Source organism: Diuraphis noxia, unplaced genomic scaffold (assembly GCF_037042655.1).
Source record: "Diuraphis noxia isolate RWA-SAM2 unplaced genomic scaffold, SU_Dnox_SAM2 contig0003, whole genome shotgun sequence".
NCBI classification, from domain to species: Eukaryota; Metazoa; Arthropoda; class Insecta; order Hemiptera; family Aphididae; genus Diuraphis; species Diuraphis noxia.
In genome coordinates this window covers 24,636,211-24,660,569 of record NW_028301713.1, presented here as the reverse complement: position 1 = coordinate 24,660,569, position 24,359 = coordinate 24,636,211, and the positions used below count along the sequence as shown (strand labels likewise).

At 29.4% G+C, this 24,359-nt stretch overlaps 4 protein-coding genes across 7 annotated transcripts; 1 reads left to right on the top strand and 3 right to left on the bottom strand.

Moving 5' to 3' along the window:
- Positions 1-7,132: 7,132 nt before the first annotated feature.
- Positions 7,133-8,554, bottom strand: LOC149057109 (uncharacterized). The gene is made up of 3 exons (XM_089223294.1): positions 8,440-8,554; positions 8,083-8,280; positions 7,133-8,025 (listed from the first exon to the last, which is right to left on the bottom strand). The coding sequence occupies exons 1-3, from the start codon at positions 8,552-8,554 to the stop codon at positions 7,133-7,135; spliced, it is 1,206 nt and encodes a 401-aa protein (XP_089079420.1).
- LOC149057108 (uncharacterized) lies at positions 8,436-18,535 on the bottom strand. 3 transcript variants are annotated; one of them, XM_089224368.1, is made up of 8 exons: positions 10,579-13,823; positions 10,257-10,371; positions 9,526-9,753; positions 9,380-9,460; positions 9,192-9,299; positions 9,056-9,115; positions 8,897-8,968; positions 8,436-8,782 (listed from the first exon to the last, which is right to left on the bottom strand). In XM_089224368.1, exons 2-8 carry the CDS (start codon positions 10,303-10,305, stop codon positions 8,739-8,741), a joined length of 642 nt encoding a protein of 213 aa, XP_089080494.1. In that variant the 5' UTR covers positions 10,306-10,371; positions 10,579-13,823; the 3' UTR covers positions 8,436-8,738. The 3 variants fall into 3 exon arrangements, with proteins under 3 accessions (XP_089080494.1, XP_089080497.1, XP_089080496.1); XM_089224371.1 differs by lacking the exons at positions 10,257-10,371; positions 10,579-13,823 and adding an exon at positions 17,518-18,535; XM_089224370.1 differs by lacking the exon at positions 8,897-8,968 and having other exon boundaries at positions 10,257-13,823.
- On the top strand, positions 18,202-18,687 carry LOC149057107 (uncharacterized). The gene is made up of 3 exons (XM_089223293.1): positions 18,202-18,263; positions 18,357-18,556; positions 18,629-18,687. The coding sequence occupies exons 1-3, from the start codon at positions 18,202-18,204 to the stop codon at positions 18,685-18,687; spliced, it is 321 nt and encodes a 106-aa protein (XP_089079419.1).
- A 2,991-nt stretch (positions 18,688-21,678) lies between these two features.
- LOC149057106 (uncharacterized) lies at positions 21,679-24,340 on the bottom strand. 2 transcript variants are annotated; one of them, XM_089222038.1, is made up of 4 exons: positions 23,684-24,340; positions 23,538-23,617; positions 22,517-22,858; positions 21,679-21,960 (listed from the first exon to the last, which is right to left on the bottom strand). In XM_089222038.1, exons 3-4 carry the CDS (start codon positions 22,800-22,802, stop codon positions 21,743-21,745), a joined length of 504 nt encoding a protein of 167 aa, XP_089078164.1. In that variant the 5' UTR covers positions 22,803-22,858; positions 23,538-23,617; positions 23,684-24,340; the 3' UTR covers positions 21,679-21,742. The 2 variants fall into 2 exon arrangements, with proteins under 2 accessions (XP_089078164.1, XP_089078165.1); XM_089222039.1 differs by lacking the exons at positions 23,538-23,617; positions 23,684-24,340 and adding an exon at positions 23,360-23,429.
- Positions 24,341-24,359: the final 19 nt, after the last annotated feature.

The window sequence follows — 24,359 nt, the reverse complement described above, 5'->3', positions numbered from 1 at the left end:
TATTTTAAATTGCGCACTACATAGTCCGTAAAATATTTTACATTTTAAATTATGCCTCAAAAAAAAAAGATCGATCCGTAGTTGTACGCCTCAGCACCAAAGAAAATGGCAATACGAGCTACAAAAACATCGAGCAATTTTTTTTCTGAAAAATAAACCCTGAAAAATGGCTATCTTAAATTTTTTTGGAAATAATTAAATAAAAAATTATGTTTTTTAAATTTTTTACAAAAACATTAAAATAAATTAAAAAATTAAATAATTGTAGTTCTTGACCCTGTGCATCTTATTATAAAACCAGAATTTTTATATCTCCATTATTTCGTGAGATATTTTAATGGGTAAATCCTCGCGGGACAACCTATATATATAAATGGATTCGTCTGTTTATCCTTTATGTATTCAAATTCCAATATTTGGGCCGATTACGAACACAAAATTAATTGGCACAGAGATTTATGAGACTTATTGGCAGAATATAGGATAAGCTAAAAGTGATAGATCCAAATAGCATTCAATTAAATATTTGAATTGTCAGAATTTGCTCGATAAAACGAATAAATTTACATAATGATGAATTAAATTGAATACCGTTGTAAGATTATTGCTTATTATATTTTAACCATTATTTATTTACATATTGTATAAAACATACTGCTAGCATAATCACAGGAAACGAATTTAGCACACAGTTTGAGAAATGTGAGAGGTAAGATTTTTATCGGGCTACGAAGTGCACGGGATCAGCTAGTAATTATATATATTAATATTCATCAAAATGACTACATACATTCGTATATATTTTAGGATATTGGGTATTATTTGATATTAAGCACGGTGCTGCAATCTGTAATGTTATAATGACAGTTCACGGTTTCAAAAAACTCCACTAGATAGCACTGCAAGTCCTTTTGACAATTTTACATAATCATTAAGAGAACGCAGTTCCCGACCAAGCTGCCTGACCTGTATATAAGACCATGATCTGTCGTGATTGTTTATATCACAGATGTAGATAATAAACTAGATTGCTAACCACGGTCTTAGAAGATAAGGTCAGCTAACTTCCCACCCTCCCACCTATTGCAATATTTCCGCTTAATGAGGCAAAAACATTTCCCAAGTTGCCGCAAAAGCGCTGCCGGTTAGACTTAATTTGAGGTTAGGAAATTAAGGAACCGTTGTTTACTGAACGGCCCGCCAAAAATTAATTCAAACATCTAATTATTGAGATTGGTTTATACTTTATTCAAACATCTAATAATTGAGATTGGTTTATACTTTACTATATTATATATATATAATAGTATTATTTTATTTGCGTTATATAGATTTATATTAATAATCGATAATCCTAACATAGTTTGATACAAACAATACAAACTGCATAATGTACTAATGCTGTCTATTGTCTAGTGGCAACTAAAAACCTAGATGTTCGATTTACGTTTTTTTATTTGTATTTAGCATAATAGAAGTTAGTAGTTAGTATTGTAATTTGAAAATGCCGAATAACGTTTGTTTCGGAGAAACTGTCAGTTTTTACTATCCCTAAAGATAAACAATTAAAGCAGAAATGGCTACAATCTTTAGGGATAGATTATTTGAGCCCTAATGAGGTGATATGTGAAAAACATTTTCGGGATGTTCTAATTATTAGAAAAAAGGATATTGTTGACAAATGGGGAAATGTTATTTGTTCAGTAAGTACCTATATTTGACTTGCAGACGTGGATAGACAATTAGGAAGAGTGGATATTCCCTGTAAGCTCTCGTCTATAGTTATGTCCGCGGTCTTGGACGATATTTTCCAATATTGTGGTTTTGTAAGTGGCATCTACCAGTCATTTTTTTTGCACTTGCATTATTTTTGTTGCCTATATGATTAAATAAATTCACCATTTAGTTATAATTAAAAATGCAAAAGTATAAAAACAATTTGAGTACGTGAAGATCTAAATGTTTGAGGATTGATATAATCATAAGGCGTATGCTTAGCATTTTTTTAAAAAAGAAAGGGAACTTTAACCACAGAATAGATTTAATCTATGCTGTGGTCCAACCTAATGAGACTCCACCAATCCAACACTGAAAATATATAAATAAATAATAAATATTATTAACTTGGTAGGAAACTGTATATGGTATTATAATGGACCTATTCGCGATGCACCTAGCTGAATTTTGCTCTAGTTTATCAAATTAGACAGTACATAAAAAAGTAACAGTTCTGTATAGATAGTATTTTGTTTTTTTATATTACCATTCATTTTAATAATGATAGTAATACTTATTTCTTTATATGAAATGTGAATTTTGTTAGTATTTTATAATTATTATTGCAATTATAACTGCAAGTTTTTAAAATACATTTTTAAAATACAAAACTTGTTACACTCTTTGGATGAATAGTTTGATAATTTACTTTGAAAAATATCAAAAACTATTGAATTTGAATAATTAGAAATAATATGTTAATTGTGAATATCATAGATCTAATTATGACTTATAGATACTTCCATAGACAGAATTGTTTTAGCAATTTCACTATTTAAGTATTTTACAACAAGTATGAAGTAATAAAACCTTTAATAATTAAAGTTTAATTATTAAGTAGGTAGTAGTCAGTAAATACCACATACCTATTAATGTATATATTACGAATTATAATATTTGTATATTGTATAGCACTTTGAGTAATTTTCATTTTTTGTAGAATATTGGACTATCTGACTATAAAGTATAAATTATAATATAATATTTTACCACTATGACCGTCATAGTTTTTTGAACTAGTGTCTTCTACATACTACAGTATTACTGTCTACTGTCTAATGAGTAATGACTAGTATAAAAAATAAAATTTATTAAAATAATAAATATAAATAGTATAAATACTATAAATCTATTTAAATGTATAATGCCATAACCTCAAAAAAAGTCTGCAGGGCAGCGCTCAATTGTACAGCGGCCAAATTTTAAAATGGATTTGCCTCACTAAGCGGAATGCTGATAACGCATAGTTGTTCGACCTTATTTTCTAAGACCGTGTTGCCACAGAATCACAGATATAGATAATAAACTAGATTGCTAACTGTGATAAAAAAGTGAAGCCAGATACTAATCAAGCCGCCATCTTTAAAAAGGGCACCGCAACAATATTACTAATATTAGTGATGAGTACTTTCATTTAATTTTGATGAACTAATTCATGTGACAACAATATTATACTAAAGAAATTAAAAATATTATCTATTTTACAAAATTTTAGATTAAATAACGAAGTAGTTCCTAGCATAGGCCTTACTAGGGGGGTTTAGAGGGGCTTAGACCCCCTAAATATTTTCATAGCCCCCTTTGATAAAAAAATATTGAATCTCAGTATTTTGTGAATTTTGTAATAAATTATTTATAAAATTTAATCATCTATCTAAATATCAATATTTAAACAAAATAATTATCTAGTTTGAAAATTATTTGTTATTCAGTTATTTTTTATTAACTATAGAAAGTGGTTTTACCACATCAGTGTATTTTCGTCCATAGCTCTATCGGCTAATTGATTCTGTTGTAAGAAACCTTAAATATGGATTTTTCAAAGTGAGTTTACTCATGGCGTGCTCAGTTGAATGTTTTATTAAAATGGATTTTGTTGAAAGTTCATACGATCTTATAAATCTATAATAAATATAAATATAATTACAAGGTTAATTTTACATTTTTTAATAATATTTTTTTCTCAATAAATTTATTGTAATTTTTATTGTTTTAGGTCTTAGGATGTTTTCATAATAGATATTCATGCTTTAAAATCAGAAATGACTGTAGCAAGAAACTGCATGATTACTATAATACTTTATTTTGATATTAATGATATTAGCAAAGTGATTGAAAAACATGTTTATCCCAATCTTTATAAGTTGTTACATGTAGCAATAAGTATTCCCATAAGTTCAACCACTTACGAAAGATCTTTTACTTCTATGAGACGTATCAAAAATTGGTTACGAACCAGTATAGGTACTACAAGATCGTTTCACAATTTGTTAATATGTTTATAGGTAGGTAGGTACTTTAAATAACATGAATGTTATACTTGATATTACTAACAGTAACATTGTTGATAAATTAATATTTGATATATTATATTGTCTTAACTACATTATGCATATTGTGATTTGTTTGTTAGTTACACAATAAATTATAAATTATATTTTATGGTGATTGGTGGTACATTAAATGAAAGACTCAAGAGACAGGCACATTATTAGTAGCAGGTAAATTGGTTGTCAACTGGGTGAGGTTGTTAATCAATTATATGTGAAATATGTATTTTGTGAATCGTTTTTTATTTATATACATCAATGTTATAAATGTTTATTTATTAATAACGAAAATATATTTGTGTTGTGTTTTATGTTTTGTTGTACCTATTATGTTAACATCCATGTTAGGTACCTATGCTTCATGCCTTCATTGAGTTATTTAGTATTTATAGTATGTTTAGTAAATTTAAATAACAACTTGAAGGAACAAGATGCATAATATAAAATATATATTGTAATTTAAAATAATATATTAATATAACATGGTTCTCTTGTGTTATAATTGTTCAGCTGCCCTTTTTAAAGATGGCAGACTACAACCGGCTCGGTGGCTTCAAATTTCCCCATTGCCGATAACAACAGTTAGCAATCTAGTTTATTATCTATATCTGTGCCACAGAATAACCAGAATGCTCACTCTTTTAGAATAACACGGGTCTTATGGGGGATAGATTTGCAACACCTGTTGGGATATCAGTGTAGCCTGTATGTAGATAATAACCAATTGTACAACCACAGAATATTATGTGGTCCCGTATTACAACTTTTTGGTACAATAAATACTGTACATCATTTTATTGTATAATAATAATTAACAATGTTTAAACTTTAAGTTAAACTAAAAAAAAAGTTTAAGTTCTAGTCTTTTACTAGTCACCACAAAACTCGTGATACCTTCGGTACTTTTTTTACATAAATAACATAACTGGGGCATTTATATAAATTAAAACTATCATAAATATAGTAACTAAGAAAACTTTTAAAATTCCTAATTTAATAAATTATATTATTGAGCTTAATACATTTTGTTTAGTTTTACTCGTATGGTTTACGTTTCAATTATATTATTTTAAGACCATGGTATAACCTATAAATTATAATAAAGAATATATAATATATTTACTTAAATTGTATGTATTTATTTTGATGTCTTTCATCCAAAAAAGGTATATCTATAATTCAAGTGCTTAGTGCGCCATCTATTATATACTTCCATACATCAGCGTCCGTATAATAAACTACTAGAGCGCAGCACTGCGCTAGATCCGGATTTTTACCGTAATAAAAACACCATTCAAGCGTCGCCTTGCTAATTAGACCTATTATTCTAAGACCGTGAGCAAGAATCAGCCACGAAAATGATTACAGTCAATCTGACTGCATGGTGGCGCTCTCTATTGCTCAATAAATTCCAAGAATTAATTTATATGTTTTTGATAGCGATCATAGATAGCATGGTGGTTAGACCACAATGTAATTGTGTAAAAATATATTATTATGTATTTATTTATTTAGCTATAATAATAATAAGGATCGGGATTCGGGAATTTGTTTTTTATACCATCTGTGATTTAATACAGCATTTCACACATTATTGACATAATATCTCGTTCTAATATACTATATACAAAATTGTGATTTATTATTTATATTGATTACTACTATCCCAAAAAATGTCTTGTTGCATTCGCTCATCACATTCTGTGGCAAACACCACTTTTGGAGTACCGAAGAATGTTGGAAAAAAATAAATGGGAGGAGGCTTTAGGCATGAAATTAAAAAAAATCCTTCGCATAATATGTGTTTCTTATTTTAATGAATGCGACATAATAAGCTGTTGGAATTCTGGTTTGAATAATTATTCGGTAAGTAGGTATTCAAAAGGTACTAAGAACATTAAAAACAATGTAAAAAAAAAATCAGTAAATATACCTGTAAAATGTGTTGACTTTTTAAATTATTTTTTGCAATGTTAATACTTCTCAAAAAAATTCAAAATGCTAATAACGGTACTTGTCCAATGTGCGACCTACAACTGATAATAATTGACCTATCCTTATCTTTGCTGGGCTAATGTGCGACCTACAGCCAATGTGTGTATTTTTCTATATGGCATGGGGAAATATATTTATTTATAATGATGAATGGAGAGCTTATTCGTCATTAAAGAATGGATGTACACAGTATTAATATAATACACATGTATGGTATTAATACACAGTACTATGAATCATCAAAAATGGTTTATTGATCCTGATACAAATGCCAATACTCAAACCATAGAATGTTTGTGGAAAATAGTGAAAAGTGATATGAAATATAAGAGTACACGGCGCATCTCAATTATTACCTAGACAATTTAAAGAGGAGTGGTGGAGATCCCTTCACCCAAACAAGCAAACTATATTTTACGAATTTTTATCAGACATGAAAGATGCTTTTATGACATAAATTACGATGAATTAATAACTATAATAACTATTAATATGAATAAATTTAAAGGATAAAATAATAAATTAATTAATAACTATAAAAAAATGCAGTATAGGTCTGACCTATATGCATAGACAAGTATACTAATAGATAGGCAACCGCAATGTTATTAATCGGGACATTGAACACAGCGCTCCCGGGAGCTGGTGAATGAAACTTCGACCCCTCCTCACCACCCACAGTGCGCCACCGCTTGTGTATAGATTGCCAACAATGTTATCACCGGGCGCCTTAATCACTGTTATTTTATTATTTTTTTAAGTACTCAATTGAAATTAATAAAACATCAAAAATAAATTAAATTTCATTTTATTACAATATACTTTCTTAACATTCTTATACAATCCAAATAATAAAAATAGATTTAACATAGATTTTAAATATACAATACAAATAAATGTAACTTTTGAAAAACTAGTTAATACAATTAGTTAATGGGAATATTATCACATATTTTAAAATTAAAATTAACAAAATAATAAATATAATACTTATACTAAATAATATAATATACATGAACATAAAATTGTATTTATAATTTATTTTGAAAATTTAATTTTCTTTTAGAGAACAGTTTGTACCTCGCAAATGCATTTATTTTAATTTGATCAGATTCATTTTTATTTAAATATAATTTTCCTGATAAAATTCTATTTATTTGAGTGCACCAATTATGTACCATTAATTTTACTAAAAAATCAATGAACTTTTGTGGAATCAATGATTTATGTTCAGGACATGTTATGTATTTTAAATCTATTGTTTTCTCAATAATATTAATTAAATCTAATTTTAAATTTTTATGATGACATATTGAAGGTAAATTACGTGAAATAATATTAATAATATTTTGGATCAACAAACAAAAACTAGTATTAGGATATTTTAGTAAATGCTTACCATTAGGCTGATAATATCTAGCTTGAATTAATTGATGGCTCTTATTTATATTAGTACAAATTTGCTTTAGGAATACATTACAATTTTTAAAGAATACGGTATTTAGTTTTTTTATAATGTATCCTGCAATATAATTTTTAGTCTGGGATTCTAACAATGTTGGGTCGGAATTAAAGTTTGAATTTAGTTCATTGGGTAAACCATCAGCAACGCGTTGAGTATCAAATCCTGGTTCATCTGTTTCCAGCTGGTCATTGAATGTGGCAAACAACGTTTGATATGAAATCAAACAGGCTTCCGAGAAATCATCCTCACAGTTGCTGCCAGGGGAATGTGTCGTCATCATGTTATTCAACAGCAAGGTTTTATAAGCTGATGAAAACATTTCACATGTGGGATTATTATTGCGATACCCTAAAGCTCGCAACGCACCAAAAAAGTTCTCCAACGAATCTTCATTGAAATGCCTCAGTAGCAAAACCTTTATTCCTTTTTCATTCAACGATTGAAATATATTTTGGAAACCTAAAAAAAAATAGTTAGTTATTAATGCTGCTTTGAAATAATATTTTAACTGTTTACTTTTGATTGTTTTAATCCAATTCTTCAAAGTTGGTGGCTGTGGAGTGGAAGGATTCCCAGTATAAGGATTTAAAAACCGCATAGTACTTAAAATTTTTAAAGAATCTTCCCACAGTTGGTGATGAGGAGAATTCCTTTTTACTCCTGTTCGATAAATTTTGCCATTAACCACTTTATCAAAGATACCATTTACGGAATCTATAATTCGGAAAATCGGAAAATAATTTGTCAAACAAAAGACAAAATTTAGCTGTGTCACTAGCTGTTTCTCCGATAAGATTTTTTGCTAAAAAATAATTTTATAAAATAAATATTTTGTAATAGGTAAATAAATACGTTTTCATTTTACTTACATGCCAGAAATGCCATAAATGGATGAAACTCTTTGACTCAATACTTGAGCAGCATTTCTTACACGCATTTTTCTGATTTCATTAGGTACAACATGTTCTTTTGTTAATCTAGGAAGCATTTTCACATCTGGTATACCACTGTCCAATTCATAAAGGTTTATGATATCGCGCCAACTAGCTATTTTTTCACCATCAATATCAAATGAAACATTTTTGGTTAGTAAATTATTCCGAATTCCTTTTAGCAGATGAGCTGGATCAAACAAATTATAAATTTTAATTCGTTCATTTCTGTTGTCAAAATTATTGCTTATTTGCTCGATTTAGTCCCATTTTATGTAATATACCTAACATATAAATAAAAATAAAATAATCAGATATGAACAAAATGGTAAGCAGTGAAGCTATAAAAATACGATCAGCGCTTTAGGGTTAAAATTAAGCAATAATATAATATTAACCGGAGCTTCGTGCTTTTCTGTTACTGCGTGCAATATTGGCATCAATGGAAAGTCTACTTTCAAGCGTATCAACTACATATAATTACAATCGAAAATTCAATCATAATTTATAATCAAATAATTCATAGATAAAAGCTTTAAGAAAAAACGAGCACTTACAAATTAACTCATAAGAATGAGATTTACTGATGACACGATATGGACTTGATATATTATGATCTATCAAAAAACAACAACATTTAAGTACAAACTGTTCAAACTATTCTACATTATAGCCTATTATTATAACACTTACCCAAATTTTGTGTTTCTGAATCACTCAATACATCTATGCCGGATATATTCAAATCATCATTGAATACAGAAGGAGACTTCTCAATGTTTGGTGAAATGTTACAAGTGGCTAAAAAATTGAAACAATGACTATTTATTTTGTACTCAATTGCTTTATAGTATAAATGCATAATTATATTATTAACATACATGTTGACTCAAGTTGATCTATGTCTTGTGTTGGGGCACACTGTTCAACATTTACACTTGGTGAAACAACATTCACATCAGCTATTAACAAATGATATTCAGTAAATAATAGCGTAAAATCAGTATAGAACATATTTATAACAAACTTGGAAGCGGTTTAAACATCAATAAGTGTGGCAAGACATTATGCTTTAATGTCCTTGTGTCAGGGCCTAAGTCATCAACGCTAAAATGCAATGAACATAAGCGAAACTTCTCATAAATAATACGAGGATGTATATTTTCAAACCGTTCTGATCCTAATACTGTCAACCATTTTTGGAACATTTCCAAAAATGTTCTAGGATTTGGGAATTGATGAGAGCTAACTGCGCCTAAAAAGTATACATGAACAATTTTAAATAATATTATAGCATTTTTCATTAAAAATGTATTTAACAATAACACCAAACGGAGGGAAAGATATGTGTTAAAAAAGCTTAAATACATTTGAAATACCTATGTAAAATCTAAATAAATTGTAAATATGTACTGTTGTAGCGAGGCAACTCATAAAATAATATACATTACATTATATACATTTTAGCAAAATTAATACTAATATAAATTATTACACCGCTCGGAGTCGGCTTGCTCATTGCACGCATCAGTACAAACTATTTTGTGTTCTACGTTTGCAGTCCGTGCACGCACTAAAAAGTAAAACACACTAGCTAGGAGTTAGGACATGACGTAAATCTCTTGAAACGAATTTCTCATTCACCCTTATTCATTTATCATTTTATAGTAAAAATAGGTATTTATAATAAAATTCCAGCTCCCTAATACAAACTAGATACTAAATAGTAAATGGTACATGTTAATAATAATGAATTACTTTTTGACGTACAACCAATCACCGAACATTTGTATGCTGCACGGCCCATTTCCTTAAATCAATTCTTAATTCAGAGTATTCAGACTTCACAGCAGTATAATACTTGTCTAGTTGTCTATGATTCACAGATCACACATGTCACATTGAAAAACAAAATGAATTACAGTAATTAAACAAGTACAGACAATAACGTACAAATACTATTATAATATATCATAATCGTAATTCGTATAATATAGCATTTGACATGAAAAAATCTATTTTGTCATGGCATTTGATAAGTTTTTAATCTAACATATTATAATCAGTACTGTGTCCGTACTTGCGGGTGCAGGTAGCTATTGGCGCTGGTTGAGTGTGATCCTGACGGCTGGTGAATGAACTAATTTCAATGTTCGTAACCGGCCTATAGAGTTGCCTCAGCCTGCCTATATGTAGGTCGCACACTGGATCGCGGGGGCCCTAATAACTACAGTAATTTACACATCTATAATATCACAGTATAGTGGTTGCATGGCTAAATAACTAGGTATGATCGCATATGTATACATATGTATATAATAAATAAATATAGATGAATAAGTATAAATATTAAATTAAATTAAAAATATAAATTGTATGTATTATGTATCAACTGGTTTAAAATAAATATATATGTAATCTTTAATTTTATTCAATTAAAAAATTTTTTGAACCGTCAAGACGGAAAAATATCATGGTCCCATGCGATTCCGTCTTATCGAGGTTTTACTGTATAATAATATTTTATAATCCATGACACCCTTTGTTTATTAGTCTGTCTCTCTCTCTGAATAGTTGATTTGCCTTTAATGGACGGGGGGTGAGGAAAGCGCAGTCCATCTCTTTATATGTCTATGTAAATTACCCATTTTTCGTATAAAATGTTTTACCTTGTTTAGTATTGTAAAAAATATTATAGTAGATACGATAGTATTATAAAAAAAAATAACAATGTTTTTAAAGATGAAATAGGCACTTTTAACAAATACGAAATTTCATTAAATATCAAATCGGGGGCAGTACCTAAATTTTACAAACATAGGTCTATTCCTTTAGCATTAAAGGGAAAAGTTGAAACCGAAATTGAGCGTTTAATCAAAAGCAACATTTTAGTTCCCGTCGACCACAGCGAATGGGCAACTCCAATAGTACCAATTTTAAAACCAGACGGCACGGTTAGAGTATGCGGTGATTTTAAAATAACAATAAATCCGGTATTAGAAAGGACTGAATACCCTCTTCCAAAAATAGAACATTTATATGCAAATATTAGTGGTTCAAAATATTTTTCGAAAATAGATTTAAAAGACGCATACCAACAAATGGTTATTAAAGAATCTGATCGCAAATATACCACTATTAACACACATAAAGGTTTATTTAGCTATACACGTAACCGTTTTGGAATAAAGTCGTCAGCAGGGGAGTTTCAAAAAGTTATGGAAACTTCCACAGCAGGTCTTGAGGGCAGAGGTATATTCCAAGACGACATTATTGTTGCAGGTTCCACTATCACAGAGCACAATGCTCGTTTAGACAAATAACTAAATGTATTGTCAAATGCAGGTTTAAGAGTAAAGTTGAATAAATGCAAATTTATGCAAAAGTCGATTGAATATTTGGGTCATAGGTTAGATGAAAATGGTTTACTCACACTATTACATTAACAAAACACACAGATGTTATAAACGATGCCATTGTCCCAGAAAATAAAACATTGCTAAAATCATTTTTAGGTTTAGTTACGTATTATATAAAATTTATTCCAAACGCTGCAAATATTTTAAAACCATTGTACACTCTTTTACGTAACGGCAGTGAATGGAATTGGACACCAAAATGTGACCAAGCATTCAATAAAGTCAAACAAATTTTAATTTCGAAACCCGTATTGGCATATTATGATCATAATATTCCGATTAAACTCGTTGTAGACTCATCATCTTATGCACTAGGCGCAGTTCTTTCCCATGTGTACCTAGATCGTACTGAAAAACCTATAGCATATGCATCAAGAGTTCTATCTGAGTCAGAATGTAAATTTCCACAAATTGAAAAAGAAGCTTTAGCAATTATTTACGGGGTTACGAAATTTGATGACTATTTATATGGTAGGCATTTTCTATTAGAAACCGACCATAAACCGTTAATATATATTTTCGGTGATAAGAAAGGTATCCCAATTTACGCGGCTAATAGGTTACAACGATGGGCCTATGTTTTATCATCATTCGATTTCGACATAAAATATGTGAAATCCGAGATAATACAGCCGATTTTTTATCACGAATAAAAGGTTCAAAATTAAAAATTGAAAATCATAATGAAGAATGTATTAGTCTTAATTTTATTCACGAACAATCACCTTTCACATTAGACTGGTCTAAAATAATCGCCAAAGTATTAAACGCAGTCAAAACAGGAGAATGGAATAGTGATTTTTCTAAAAATTTAGAACTTGGGGTTACCGTGTTATTATACCAGCTAAATTTCGAAATAATATACTCAAGGAACTTCAATCATGTCATATGGGTTCTTCCAGTATAAAAAGTTTAGCGAGATCATACTTTTGGTGGCCAGGAATGGACAAAGAAATCGAAAATATCACACAAAGTTGCGACAATTGTATTAATGTCAGGCAAAATCCGCCAAAATCTGTAACATCACCTTGGAAATGGCCAGAAAAACCGTGAACTAGAGTGCATTGCGATTTTCTTGAACCATTTCAAAATAAATATTTTTTTGTCATTGTTGACGCAACCACAAAATGGTTAGAAGTATTTCAAATAAATTCTATGACAGCAGAAATTGTTCAAAAATTTTCAGAAACGATAGCACGATTTGGAATTCCAAAAACAATTACATCAGATGGTGCAAAATGTTTCACTGGTTTTGAACTTCAAGCATATTGCAAAAATCTAGGTATAAGGTATATGACAGGCGCTCCATTTCACCCAGAATCAAACGGCTGTGCGGAATCAGCAGTCAAAACAATAAAATTTTTTTTTTAAAAATGCTCGACTGCACAATCCCAATTATATAAATTTCTTTTGATGTATCGTAATACACCTCATTCAACAACACAAGAAACGCCAGCTAAACTAATGTTAGGTCGATCAACACGTTTACAATTTGACGCGTTAATGCCGAATACAAGTGAAGTGGTTATTGAACGACAAATATCACAAATAAACAATGGTGGTAATACGATAGTATCATATAATACAGGTGATAATGTTTTAGCGAGAGATTATAGGAATAATAATAATAAATGGCAAAAGGGTAAAATTATCAAATCCATTAGTTGTAATACACACGATGTAGAGCTCGATGACGGAACTATTTGGAAGAGACACAATGATCAATTACTCATTGATAAATCGATAACACCAGCGAATAATTCAATTTCACTTACACCCACTAGACAAATAAATGAAAATACTGAAAATATCGAAACCGTAGGTGCAAAACAAAATCCTGATACTATAATAATAAATAAAACACCCAGACCAATTAAATCTAGAAAACCACCTCAGCGATATTCTCCAAGTGATTATAATTAATGTAATTAAACTTACTAACATAGCGATTAAGCAATACACAAAATACTACTTATATATAAGTATATATATATATATATATATTTTTTTTTTAAGGAAAAATATGTTGCATATTCAGCATTTATATTATATGATATTACACCTATACTGTTTATACTAACAATAATCATAAGTATCATATTACGATCGGTGGGGACTGTCCATCGCTTATTAGCGAGTAGAAATATTGTTTGAACTTGAGCCGCGCTCGTGGCCAATAGTGTGACCGTTTGGACACTTGTCGTGTCACCCCGTTGGCTGACCGACGTCGAAGTGCGCTTGCGCAGAGCTTTTGGCGACCGGCATCGCTGACCACCGGTTCTCCAGCGGCTCGGCCTCTTTGTATATTTACCACCGTCGTCCGGTACAGTTGCCGTGACCCGGTGTCGTGCGCCTTTTTTTTTTTATGTACCACGTTGTCGTCGTGTGTCGACTGACAATTCTATGTTATACTGTGTGCGTTTTGTCGATCGCAGCGTGTGCCGTATGTCGATGGCCTCATAATTCGTATTATATTACCTATTGGCTATTATAGTTGCATCGGCGGTTTTTATTTTTTATTATTTTGTGTGCGGGTTTGATTCCCCAACATCACCTATCGCACGTAACTACACGTGCTCGCATTTTCGTGTGCATATATACTCCTACTAAGCCGCGAAGTGCTCGTGTGACTGGTGTATGACTTTATGAGACATGTAACTCAAGAGGTCAACGGACTCACCATCGCCGAGCTGTCTACAATATAATTTGGCAACTTCGCGGGATCACGCAGACCATTCGTATTAACGACATCTATCATCTTCGTGGGATTCCGCCTTCAGTTGTGACCAGCGGTATCGTTGATATTACCTATTATTGTTTATTTTTGTATTTGTATTAATTTGCATATTGCGCACTTGTTGTGCCCTTTATAGTTTATGCTATATCATTTTGTTGGTATTATTATTATTATTATTATTACAATCGTCCGAAAGAGACGTCTTCGGCGTTGTACCGTATTACTGTTTTGTGTTTACAAATCGATTGATCATTCTATACTCTTTATACCACATTTCTTTTAATATTGTCATTTATCCCCACACACTCCGCGAGTCGTTCAGCAAACTGCTCAAGCAAGTGCTGGCGGCGCAAACAAATATATTGTACGTCATTACGATTTATACTGTTAACAATAAATGTCTATATAATACGTTTATGTTATTATTTATATTTATAATACATAACACGGTATAATACCAAAAAAAAAATAAAATACCGTATTTTAACATCACTAATAACAGATATCGAAAAATTTTGTTATTTAAGAAATGCACTAGAAAGCGAAGCTAGTTCATTAATTAAAAATTTAGAACCGTCTTCATCGAATTATGAAATTGCATGGAAAATAGTTACTAAAAGATACAACAATACTCGGCTGTTGATCCAAACACATACGAAACGCATTTTCGATTTGGAGCCAATTAATAAAGAATCGGCCATTAAGTTAAAACAATTAACTGATTCACTAAATGCACATATCCAAGCCTTAAAAGCTTTAAATCACGATCCGTACAGTTGGGGTGAATTGCTATTACATGTCTTATACACAAAACTCGACACAAATTCTATACGTCAATGGGAAGTGAAAGTGTCGAGTGACGAATTACCGAGTGTACAATTAATGATGGAGTTCCTGGCTAAGAGAAGTCAAATCAAGAGAACCAAAAATCGGTTATTGACTTTTGCTTTTTATTTTGTAAGGTGTCCACACACTCCTTGGCTCTCGAAATCAAATCCAAAAGCTCACTATTAGACACTGTGAGGGAAAATTTTATTTTTAATTAATTTATTGTTATTATTATTTATGTTATATATATATATATAATTTATTTATAGTTCAAATTTTTACGAAATCTGTCGAAAACGCGAATATTTGCAAGTAATTTTGAAGTTGAAAAATCATAAAAATTTTTGTGTTTATAACTAAGAATTAAAAATACAACACTAAGTTTTCCATAAGTTTTCCTTCAAATAACTATAGATAAAACTCGAAGCTTCATTATAGGAAAAATTTTAAGTGCGTTTGAATTTAAATTTTTTTCGAAATAGCATAACGATAACGATTTATCCTCAAACGAATTTAAATATTTGTTATTATTCAAAAAGTATAAGCCGTAGACACATCAAAATTTTAACAGTTATTTAGATTGGTATTTTCTTTACATGATTTAATTTTCAAAATATTTTGACTTTTTGAGATATTTATAGACAACTGAAATTTTCAATTTTTCAGAAATTTTTTTTTTGAAGTGTCGATAAAATTTTTTTGGCCCCATCAAAATACTTGAAAATTTAATACAGAGATTGTCATAAATTAGTCTTATAGTGATTAAAAAATTATAAGAATACATAGGCACAAATTTTTTTTATAAGCGTTTATAGTTCAAATTTTTACGAAATCTGTTGAAAATGCGATAATTTGCAAGTAATTTTGAAGTTGAAAAATCATAAAATTTTTTGTGTTAATAACTAAGGATTAAAAATACAACACTAAGTTTTCCTTCAAATAGCTGGTATATGTATATCTATGATAATATAAGGTATTATGAATTATGATAACTACATGCAATGTTTTTGGAAAAATTGATTAACCATTCCTTATGCAAAATGCGTCCTAATTGAAAAATAAAATATTTGTTTAAAATAGAATATATGACAATATTTAAATATAATATATCCTAGACTGACAAATCATCTCTGTTCAGAATCGTTTTTTGTATACAATGATACCTATCATTGCATTCAAATTTAATCCCATCCATTACAGTAACCTACTGTACAGCAGAGCGACATCCACGACTTACCCGCTTTTTTATTTATTGATGTACCTACTTATACCCTATCAAATAAACTTTCGATCGCTCTCGTCTTTTGAACTATTATTTCCATGATAAATTCAAAATAAAATATTGTTCTACTATAGAAGTATATTATTTTTTCTAATTACCATTATTCATTGTAGCGTATGAACCTACAATAATATTTTTGAGCGTGTTTTCGATGAATTGTACATGCGCCATGCGCTAACGTGTGATATAGCCGTCCCGTCTGCCCGCATCCGAACGATATGAATTCTATTGACTATTGTAATAGAATGATAGAGCGAAAGGAGTTTTTCACACTAATGACTATTAATATTTATCATTTATCATTTATCACTAACACAAAAATTACGGTCAGCAATGACAAGATTAGAAATTGCCTACTTAGAGCCGCCTTAATATTATATTAATTTATTTTTTAAGTATTTGATTTAAAAAAAGCGAGCGCTCGAAATTAAACAGACCTGACCTAGAGGAGAATTGAGTCAACTTATTATATTAACAAATTATTATTTATTATTTAAATATAGAAATTGTTAAAATGAGTGGCCGTGATAGAGACAAGTATCGTTCACATTCATCAGGGCATAAAAAAATATTTAAAAAACAGGCTGCAGAGGAGAATTTAAAAAAAATGAAAGGAAGCTTTCTTAAATACATAGATACAATTTTTCAGGCCCCTCAGGAATATTTTGCCTAGGGCCTCGCAAACCCTATCGCCGGCCCTGATCCCACCACCGACACCACTCTTTTACTTTTACCAGAATTTTTACAACTCACCCACTGCTCCATTAGTTTGTCTTTATTTTTTATTGCATCATAAACTTTGCGTTTTTCCACACTTAAATTTCACCATAAGTTCCTTCACTGAAAGATTCTTATGTTGCTTTAACTCGATTAATTTTATTTTATCCGATAGCGTAAGAGTTGTTTTTTTCGACATTTTAAACGATAGACTGAAAACGCAACGACGCAAACGACACGAACGTAACGATATACGATTTGATACTGAACCAAGCAACTCAGATAATAATATTGTATAGTGTATACATATCAATTTTATTAGTTTTTAATGTCATCGTACGCGCTCGTATATCGATTATCTATGGGTATCGACAGTACGAAAATAAATTTATTACATGAAAATCGTGTTATATTTTCGTCTTAGCGAGGGTTTTCATCAACTTTCATTACAAAAAACGTGTCCATTTTCGTCTTGGCGAGGTTCCGTTTTAGCGGGGTTTTACTGTATCAATTCTTCCAAGCTTTATTCTATAAAATCTAAATAAATCTAAATAAATAATCTGAAATATTTTCACATTAAATCGTGCTATGGTTTAAATATTTATTATTTGATAAACCTTGGGATTTGGGAAGATAATATTATATAAATCAAATTTAATCTCATGTGGTTTTTGAATTAAATCTTAAAATTATATATTTTAAATACTTGTTTTAAACACAATGAGGTACTGCTCAATTAAAGGTTGTGACATTAGTGAAAAAAATGGCCTAATGATGCACAGGTAATTTATTTTTGTTGAAGAAAGTGAATATAAAAACATTTTCAACTAATAAATTACTAGGTATACAAATGTAATCTTATTTACATTTTACAGTATACCTAAAGGTAGAGTTCATGATTGGACAGAAATGATAAAAAAACATATACCTGGTTTTGAAGCTACAAAAAATTCATTGATATGTGAAAATCATTTTACATATGATGATTATTATATTGGCGGTGTTTATGGGAAAAAAATCTTAAAAAAATCTGCAATTCCATGTATATTTATTGTAAATGGTAAAAATCTGTCAAGTTTGTTTAGTATAAGTTGAAAAAAGAAAAAAAAAGAAAAAAAACAATTTAATTAAAAATATTGTATTACAGCTCCTATTAAAAGACAATTAGCATATGTTGATATTACCTCAACTAACAAATATGGTTAAAATATTTCTACTAGTAAGCTGTTTTAGAGAACCTTAGAAAATATTAACATACCTACTAATTTGTAAAAATCCACATCAATAATATGTATACATTTATTTAGGTACAATTTCACAACTGAATAATACTACTATAATTGAACCTATACAATTATTTGGCAATGAAAATATGCTAGAAAAGAACATGTCAACATCCTATGCATGTCAGTTACTTATTTAATTTAATTTAATTTTAAATTTTATAGTTTAATAAATAACTTTATATTTTTTATTTAATAGGTACAAATCCATCTATTGACAATTTAAACACTTCCATTAGTAAGTAAATAGTTTAAACACTAATTTTAATTACACAGCACATACAAATATACAATATTGGAACGATTATATTTTTTTTTTAAATTTGTTTTATTAAATTATTTTATATTTTTATTTAATGTTTACAGTTTATATTTGTCATTTATTTTGATTGTAAATTGTAATCACTAATCACTATAATTTTTATATGGAATAATAAAGTTACATATGTCGTTTACTCCATGCCAACCTGTAGTATATATTTTTCTCTCTTTAACAATGATGTCTTGACATCTCTCTCTCTAAGCGCAGTCCATATTCTCTTTATATGTCTATGGTAATTTAGATCCCCGGCTAGTATATTGTCAATTAGTTCCCTATGGTTATTTAGATCCCCTGTCAATTAGATCCCTTATAGCGTTTTCGATTTGACGCACTTTTTGCACTCAGTGCGCACTGAGTGCAAAAACGTATTCGATTTGACCAAAATTCTGTGAACTGGTGGAGTGTTTTGTATTCGATTTGATTGCAGTGCAACACTCGTGTGCACTCAGTGCGCACTTTCTGCACCGCCGATTTTGTGAGTGTTTTTATTACTATGAACTTAACTTCTCTATTGAGGGGTCAAAATATTATATTTTTTTCCCCCGGTAATTTGTTTTAAAATTGTTATTATTATTTGATTATTTTTGTTTTAATTATTATTATTTACGAAAAGTTTATTAATTAAAATTAATTTAAGTTATTAATTAATTAAATTCTATTAATTAGAAAATTTCATAAATTATAAATACATAATATTATGGATAGTATACAAATAATAACATTGATGGAATCGGGTATTCTATCATCCTCTTCATCTTCGGACTCATCTGATGACGAAGAACTATATTCAGTGATTTGTAATGGAATACATCATGTAAAGCCCAAAGTTAAGGACTTTGTGGTAAATGTTGTACATAGTTTTACCGATGACGAGGTATGTTTAACAATTCATAATTTAATAAGTATTAAATAGAGATTCTTAATATAATTTTTTATTAATTACCTATTCACATTTGTTGTACACACTTGTATATATATTTTCCATTACATATATGACTAAACATTAATAAATTACCTATTTTTACAGTTTTTAAGAAATTTCAGACTATCCCGAACTACTGTGAATAGAATTGTCACAGATTTTATGAGCAGTGATTACTATCCAAAATATACAGCTGGAAAGCCCACAATATCAGCTGAAGCACATATACTGATGTTTCTATGGTAAGTTAGCATTACCATTATAAGTCAACAATAATAATACTATGACCTTAAATGTTGAACGTGCACACAGGATATACTCGCAATTTTTATAAATTTAAAACTGTAATAAAATATCCTCAAAAATATAAATACATCAAACAAGTTATAATGTCAAATAGACAAGTTCAATTACAAAAACTTAATGCTGGTAAATTGTAGACGTGGACTTTATATATTATAGTCAATAAGATTTTTTTACCAACAAAATTGTTACAGACTTTTGAAAATAAATAAATAAATTTATAAAATCAATATAGACCCGTATAATTTTTTTTAATAGGTGGATTTAATCATGAATATATTCAAAAACTTAGGGGGGCTTAAATAAAACTAAATTGCGCCTATGAGTTACAACAATAACTAATAAGGAAGTTAGATAAGTATATGTATTAAAAAGAGACAAGTATTTAAATAATATAGTTAACCTGGGTTCCTGATGATATTATAATCTATTGTATACTATAAGTACTTATTTTAGGTTTGCAGGCAACAAAACAGTAATAAGAATAGTGGCACAAGTATTCAATTGCAGTGAATCTTCTTTTTTTGTAGTGTTCAATAGGGTAGTTGAATTCCTACTGAATATTTTGCCTAGTATAATTAAAATGCCTACTTCAGATTATGGCAAAATACAATGTGCCTACGAGTTTCAGCAAGTAATACTTAAATAAAACTCACTATATAATAAAAACTTTAAAAAAAAAAATAAGATTGCTTAGAAATTAATTTGAAACTTTTTCTTTTAAATGTTAGATTGCAGGTATACCTGATGTACTTGGTGCTATAGATGGTTCGTATATAAGCATTAGAAAACCAAAGCACAAAATTCGATCCACATATGTTAACCGACATCATGACTGCTCTTTAACTTTGCAAGGTATTTGCAATGCAAAGAAAAAATTTGTTGATGTTTTTACTGGAACGCCCGGTAAAATGCATGATGCCCGCATACTTCAACACTCTTTTGTATATAAAGACGCATATTTACAACAAGTATGTGGATCAAAGTACCACATTTTAGGTGATGCAGCTTATCCGTTAGAAGAAAATATTATAACTCCTTTCAAGGATTATGGAAATCTTACAAACAATGAGAAATTATTCAATAAAAATCATGCCAAGACAAGAGTTATAATTGAGAATACTTTTGGCTTATTAAAAGGACGTTTCCGCCAATTGTTAAAATTAGATTTTTCATTAGCTGAAAAAGATTCAAATTTTATACTAGCTTGTTGTGTGCTACATAATTTGTGTACAGATGATGATGATCTCGTTCCTGAGCAACCACCTGTAGAAGTAGAAGAATTACCAGAAAATGTAACTCTTAACATTCACCCAGGAACTCTCCAATCTCGAGAAAAAGGATTTCAAAAACGAAAAATATTATGTTCTTTGTAGACTTTGATAATTTTAATTTTTAGAAATATATTAATACATTTTTTATGACAGAAATCTATTTGTTATCCAAAATTTTTTTAAGAATATCCATTTTTTCTTCATGACGTTTTTGACGTTCCAGTTCTCTCTTTTGTCTGCCTTCTTTTTTTTCTTTATGCATGGTAATCAGCAGATCATTCAGAGAAGTCTTGGCCTTCTTTGTAGCTTGTGGCTCAACATCTTTAGTTATCTTATCATCTTTTAAAATTCTTTTCAGTCCAGAACTAGATGTTCCTAATAATGTAAAATATAATGTGTTTATTAAACAAGGTTACACAGCAAAATTTGTTTTAGTGTGAGAAATGAATGTATTGAATAATAAATTAATTTAGAATTGTGCAATAGCTCAATTTAGTTAGAATAATTACACAAAATGAAAAATACACAGTCATCAGTGTCGGGGATGGGCTGTTGGATTCAGTGATCATGTACCTAAATATTGCATACAAAAATATGTACAATACCATACCTACGTCTATACCTAAATATATATTTTTATATTATATAATAATGATGGAGGTTTGACTTTTTACTTTTAAAAGTTTACTTAAATATTATTATTCTTATATAGCTTATGGTTTTATCATTAAAGTGGAAACTATAATACAAATATAATTTTGGGTTTTGTAATTCCGTTTCTGTGTAATTAAAGATATAATAGATTATTAATAGTAAAATAAATTACTTAATAGCAGTAACATCATCATGTGTTAATAGCACATGCTGTCATGCTGATATATAGAAACCATATTCACTCAAAATTGTAATTTGTTGCTAAAATAATACTAACCTACACAAACAGATGGTTCAATAGAATCATCCAATGCTGTTATCTTACTAAATTCTTCATCAACGCTACTGAACTTGGGAGATGATCCAGAAGTATTGTTGTTTTTCATATATGCTTTGTTTCTTTTTAAAACAGTTTTATATCTATTTTCAATTTGAGCTTCTGTAAATACACAACCTATTTGTTCTACCATATCTTGTTTGATTCTTATCCACATTGCCTTTTTGTTTCGGAATTTTTTCATAGGGCCTATTTGTTCCATATACTTATGGAAACAGTTTAACATAAATGATGTATTTCCATCTGTCCAAAAGGTAGTATTTGTGGGACTTTTATTGTCAACTGTTAACACAATATTAGTGTATTAAAATCACACATATGATTCTGTGAAACAGCTGCTACTTAAGTATTAAAACATAAAATTATGAAAGTATAAATATTAAAAAAATAAATGATTTTTGTATTTAAATAAAAACATAGGTACAAAACTGTAGTGTATTTGTGTCTCTATTAAAATACAATTTTTATTTGTATATTGGAAGATATTAATACAGTAATTCAGACACATTTTGAGTTAAATTTGTAAACAAATTTTATTAGCATTTGTACTTTTAAAAGTATAAATATAAATATCAAATCTACCGTTTGTTAATATTATTTATCGACTACAATCTACAAGATGATAACTTATAGTATAGTAAACACTATTACAATGTAATATTTAAACAATCAATTTAGGACACTGCTTTTTAGAACTACATTAATTAATTATTAAAAGAAGCATGCAAAATTGAATGAATAGCCACAGAAGAAACATATATAAATTATACATATTTAGTTAACCTGACAATGAAACTGAATTTTGTGTAAGCAACTTTTCATTTTCTGTTTTATTCATAAACAGTTTATCACTTTCTATGATTTCTTCTGACCTATTAAGTATTATGTATAGAAGCAAGCACATATTGGAAGAAACATATTGTAAGTAATTAATATTATTAAGATTATAATTCGATATTACCTTTGAATATTTATATATTCCTCTTGGTTGCATGTATGAATTGAAGTGTTGGAATACACATCAAAACATTTATTACAAATCTGCAGTATGAATAAAAATAGTATTGATAATTAAATTAAAAACCAATTTTTAAAGTAGGTACTCACGTAAAATGTTTCATTATCGGAATCAGACATTTTACATTTTTAAACTTCTAGGTACGAGGTACGACTATGCCACTATGGAAAATTTATTAAGTAAAGACAAACGGAAACGACAATTATTATCACGTACAATTATTATAATTAATTTATTAATGAGAAATAAAATAATCGAATGTGTGTGACATAATACGTCCTACCTACAGGCTACAACTTTGTTTCGAACAAATTGGCGGTAAAATATTATTTATCATGGTTAAAAATGGTTATGACATGTATTTCATCCATGATGATTTATCCATCCATGATTAAACATGTAATCATATCTTTTCGTATTTGATTTGAATGAATGAGTGCATAGTGCACCGTGCACTAGTGTAGTGTCAGTTCAATTACAGTGCACACTTTTATTGTCAAATCGAAAACGCTATTAGTGTCATTTAGATCATGGGGATCTATTTGGACGGGGATCTAGGTGGCCGTTCACCAGTCAGGAGTGTTTTGTAATGTCCATTGCGTTGTTTGGTTGTTTCCGTTTTTATAATTCCGTAACTAAGAGGGATACACGTTGCTAACGTTCTACCAGATTACGGATACGGTACAATTTCCAATACTTCAACCGTAGCTAGATACCCTGACAACTAGATACCCTACTACCCTAGTGACATTTTGATCCCGGGGA

Bases quoted from the DNA above. Each gene is read 5' to 3' on its own strand.
- LOC149057109 (XM_089223294.1), bottom strand. From the start codon at position 8,554: ATGCTTCCTAGATTAACAAAAGAACATGTTGTACCTAATGAAATCAGA. The intron at 8,281-8,439 runs GCATGTAAGTAA...TCCGAATTATAG, and splicing joins ATCCATTTATGGCATTTCTG to ATTCCGTAAATGGTATCTTT. The intron at 8,026-8,082 runs GTAAACAGTTAA...ATTTTTTTTTAG, and splicing joins TTGGATTAAAACAATCAAAA to GTTTCCAAAATATATTTCAA.
- LOC149057108 (XM_089224368.1), bottom strand. From the start codon at position 10,305: ATGGGCCGTGCAGCATACAAATGTTCGGTGATTGGTTGTACGTCAAAA. The intron at 9,461-9,525 runs GTTTGTTATAAA...ATTTGTTAATAG, and splicing joins GATGTTTAAACCGCTTCCAA to CTGATGTGAATGTTGTTTCA. The intron at 8,969-9,055 runs GTAAGTGCTCGT...AATTATATGTAG, and splicing joins TCATTCTTATGAGTTAATTT to TTGATACGCTTGAAAGTAGA.
- LOC149057107 (XM_089223293.1), top strand. From the start codon at position 18,202: ATGAGGTACTGCTCAATTAAAGGTTGTGACATTAGTGAAAAAAATGGC. The intron at 18,264-18,356 runs GTAATTTATTTT...TACATTTTACAG, and splicing joins AATGGCCTAATGATGCACAG to TATACCTAAAGGTAGAGTTC. The intron at 18,557-18,628 runs GTTTGTTTAGTA...ATTGTATTACAG, and splicing joins AAATGGTAAAAATCTGTCAA to CTCCTATTAAAAGACAATTA.
- LOC149057106 (XM_089222039.1), bottom strand. From the start codon at position 23,414: ATGAATAAAACAGAAAATGAAAAGTTGCTTACACAAAATTCAGTTTCA. The intron at 22,859-23,359 runs GTTAACTAAATA...TTGTGTTAACAG, and splicing joins AAATTCAGTTTCATTGTCAG to TTGACAATAAAAGTCCCACA. The intron at 21,961-22,516 runs GTTAGTATTATT...TTACATTATTAG, and splicing joins TGAACCATCTGTTTGTGTAG to GAACATCTAGTTCTGGACTG.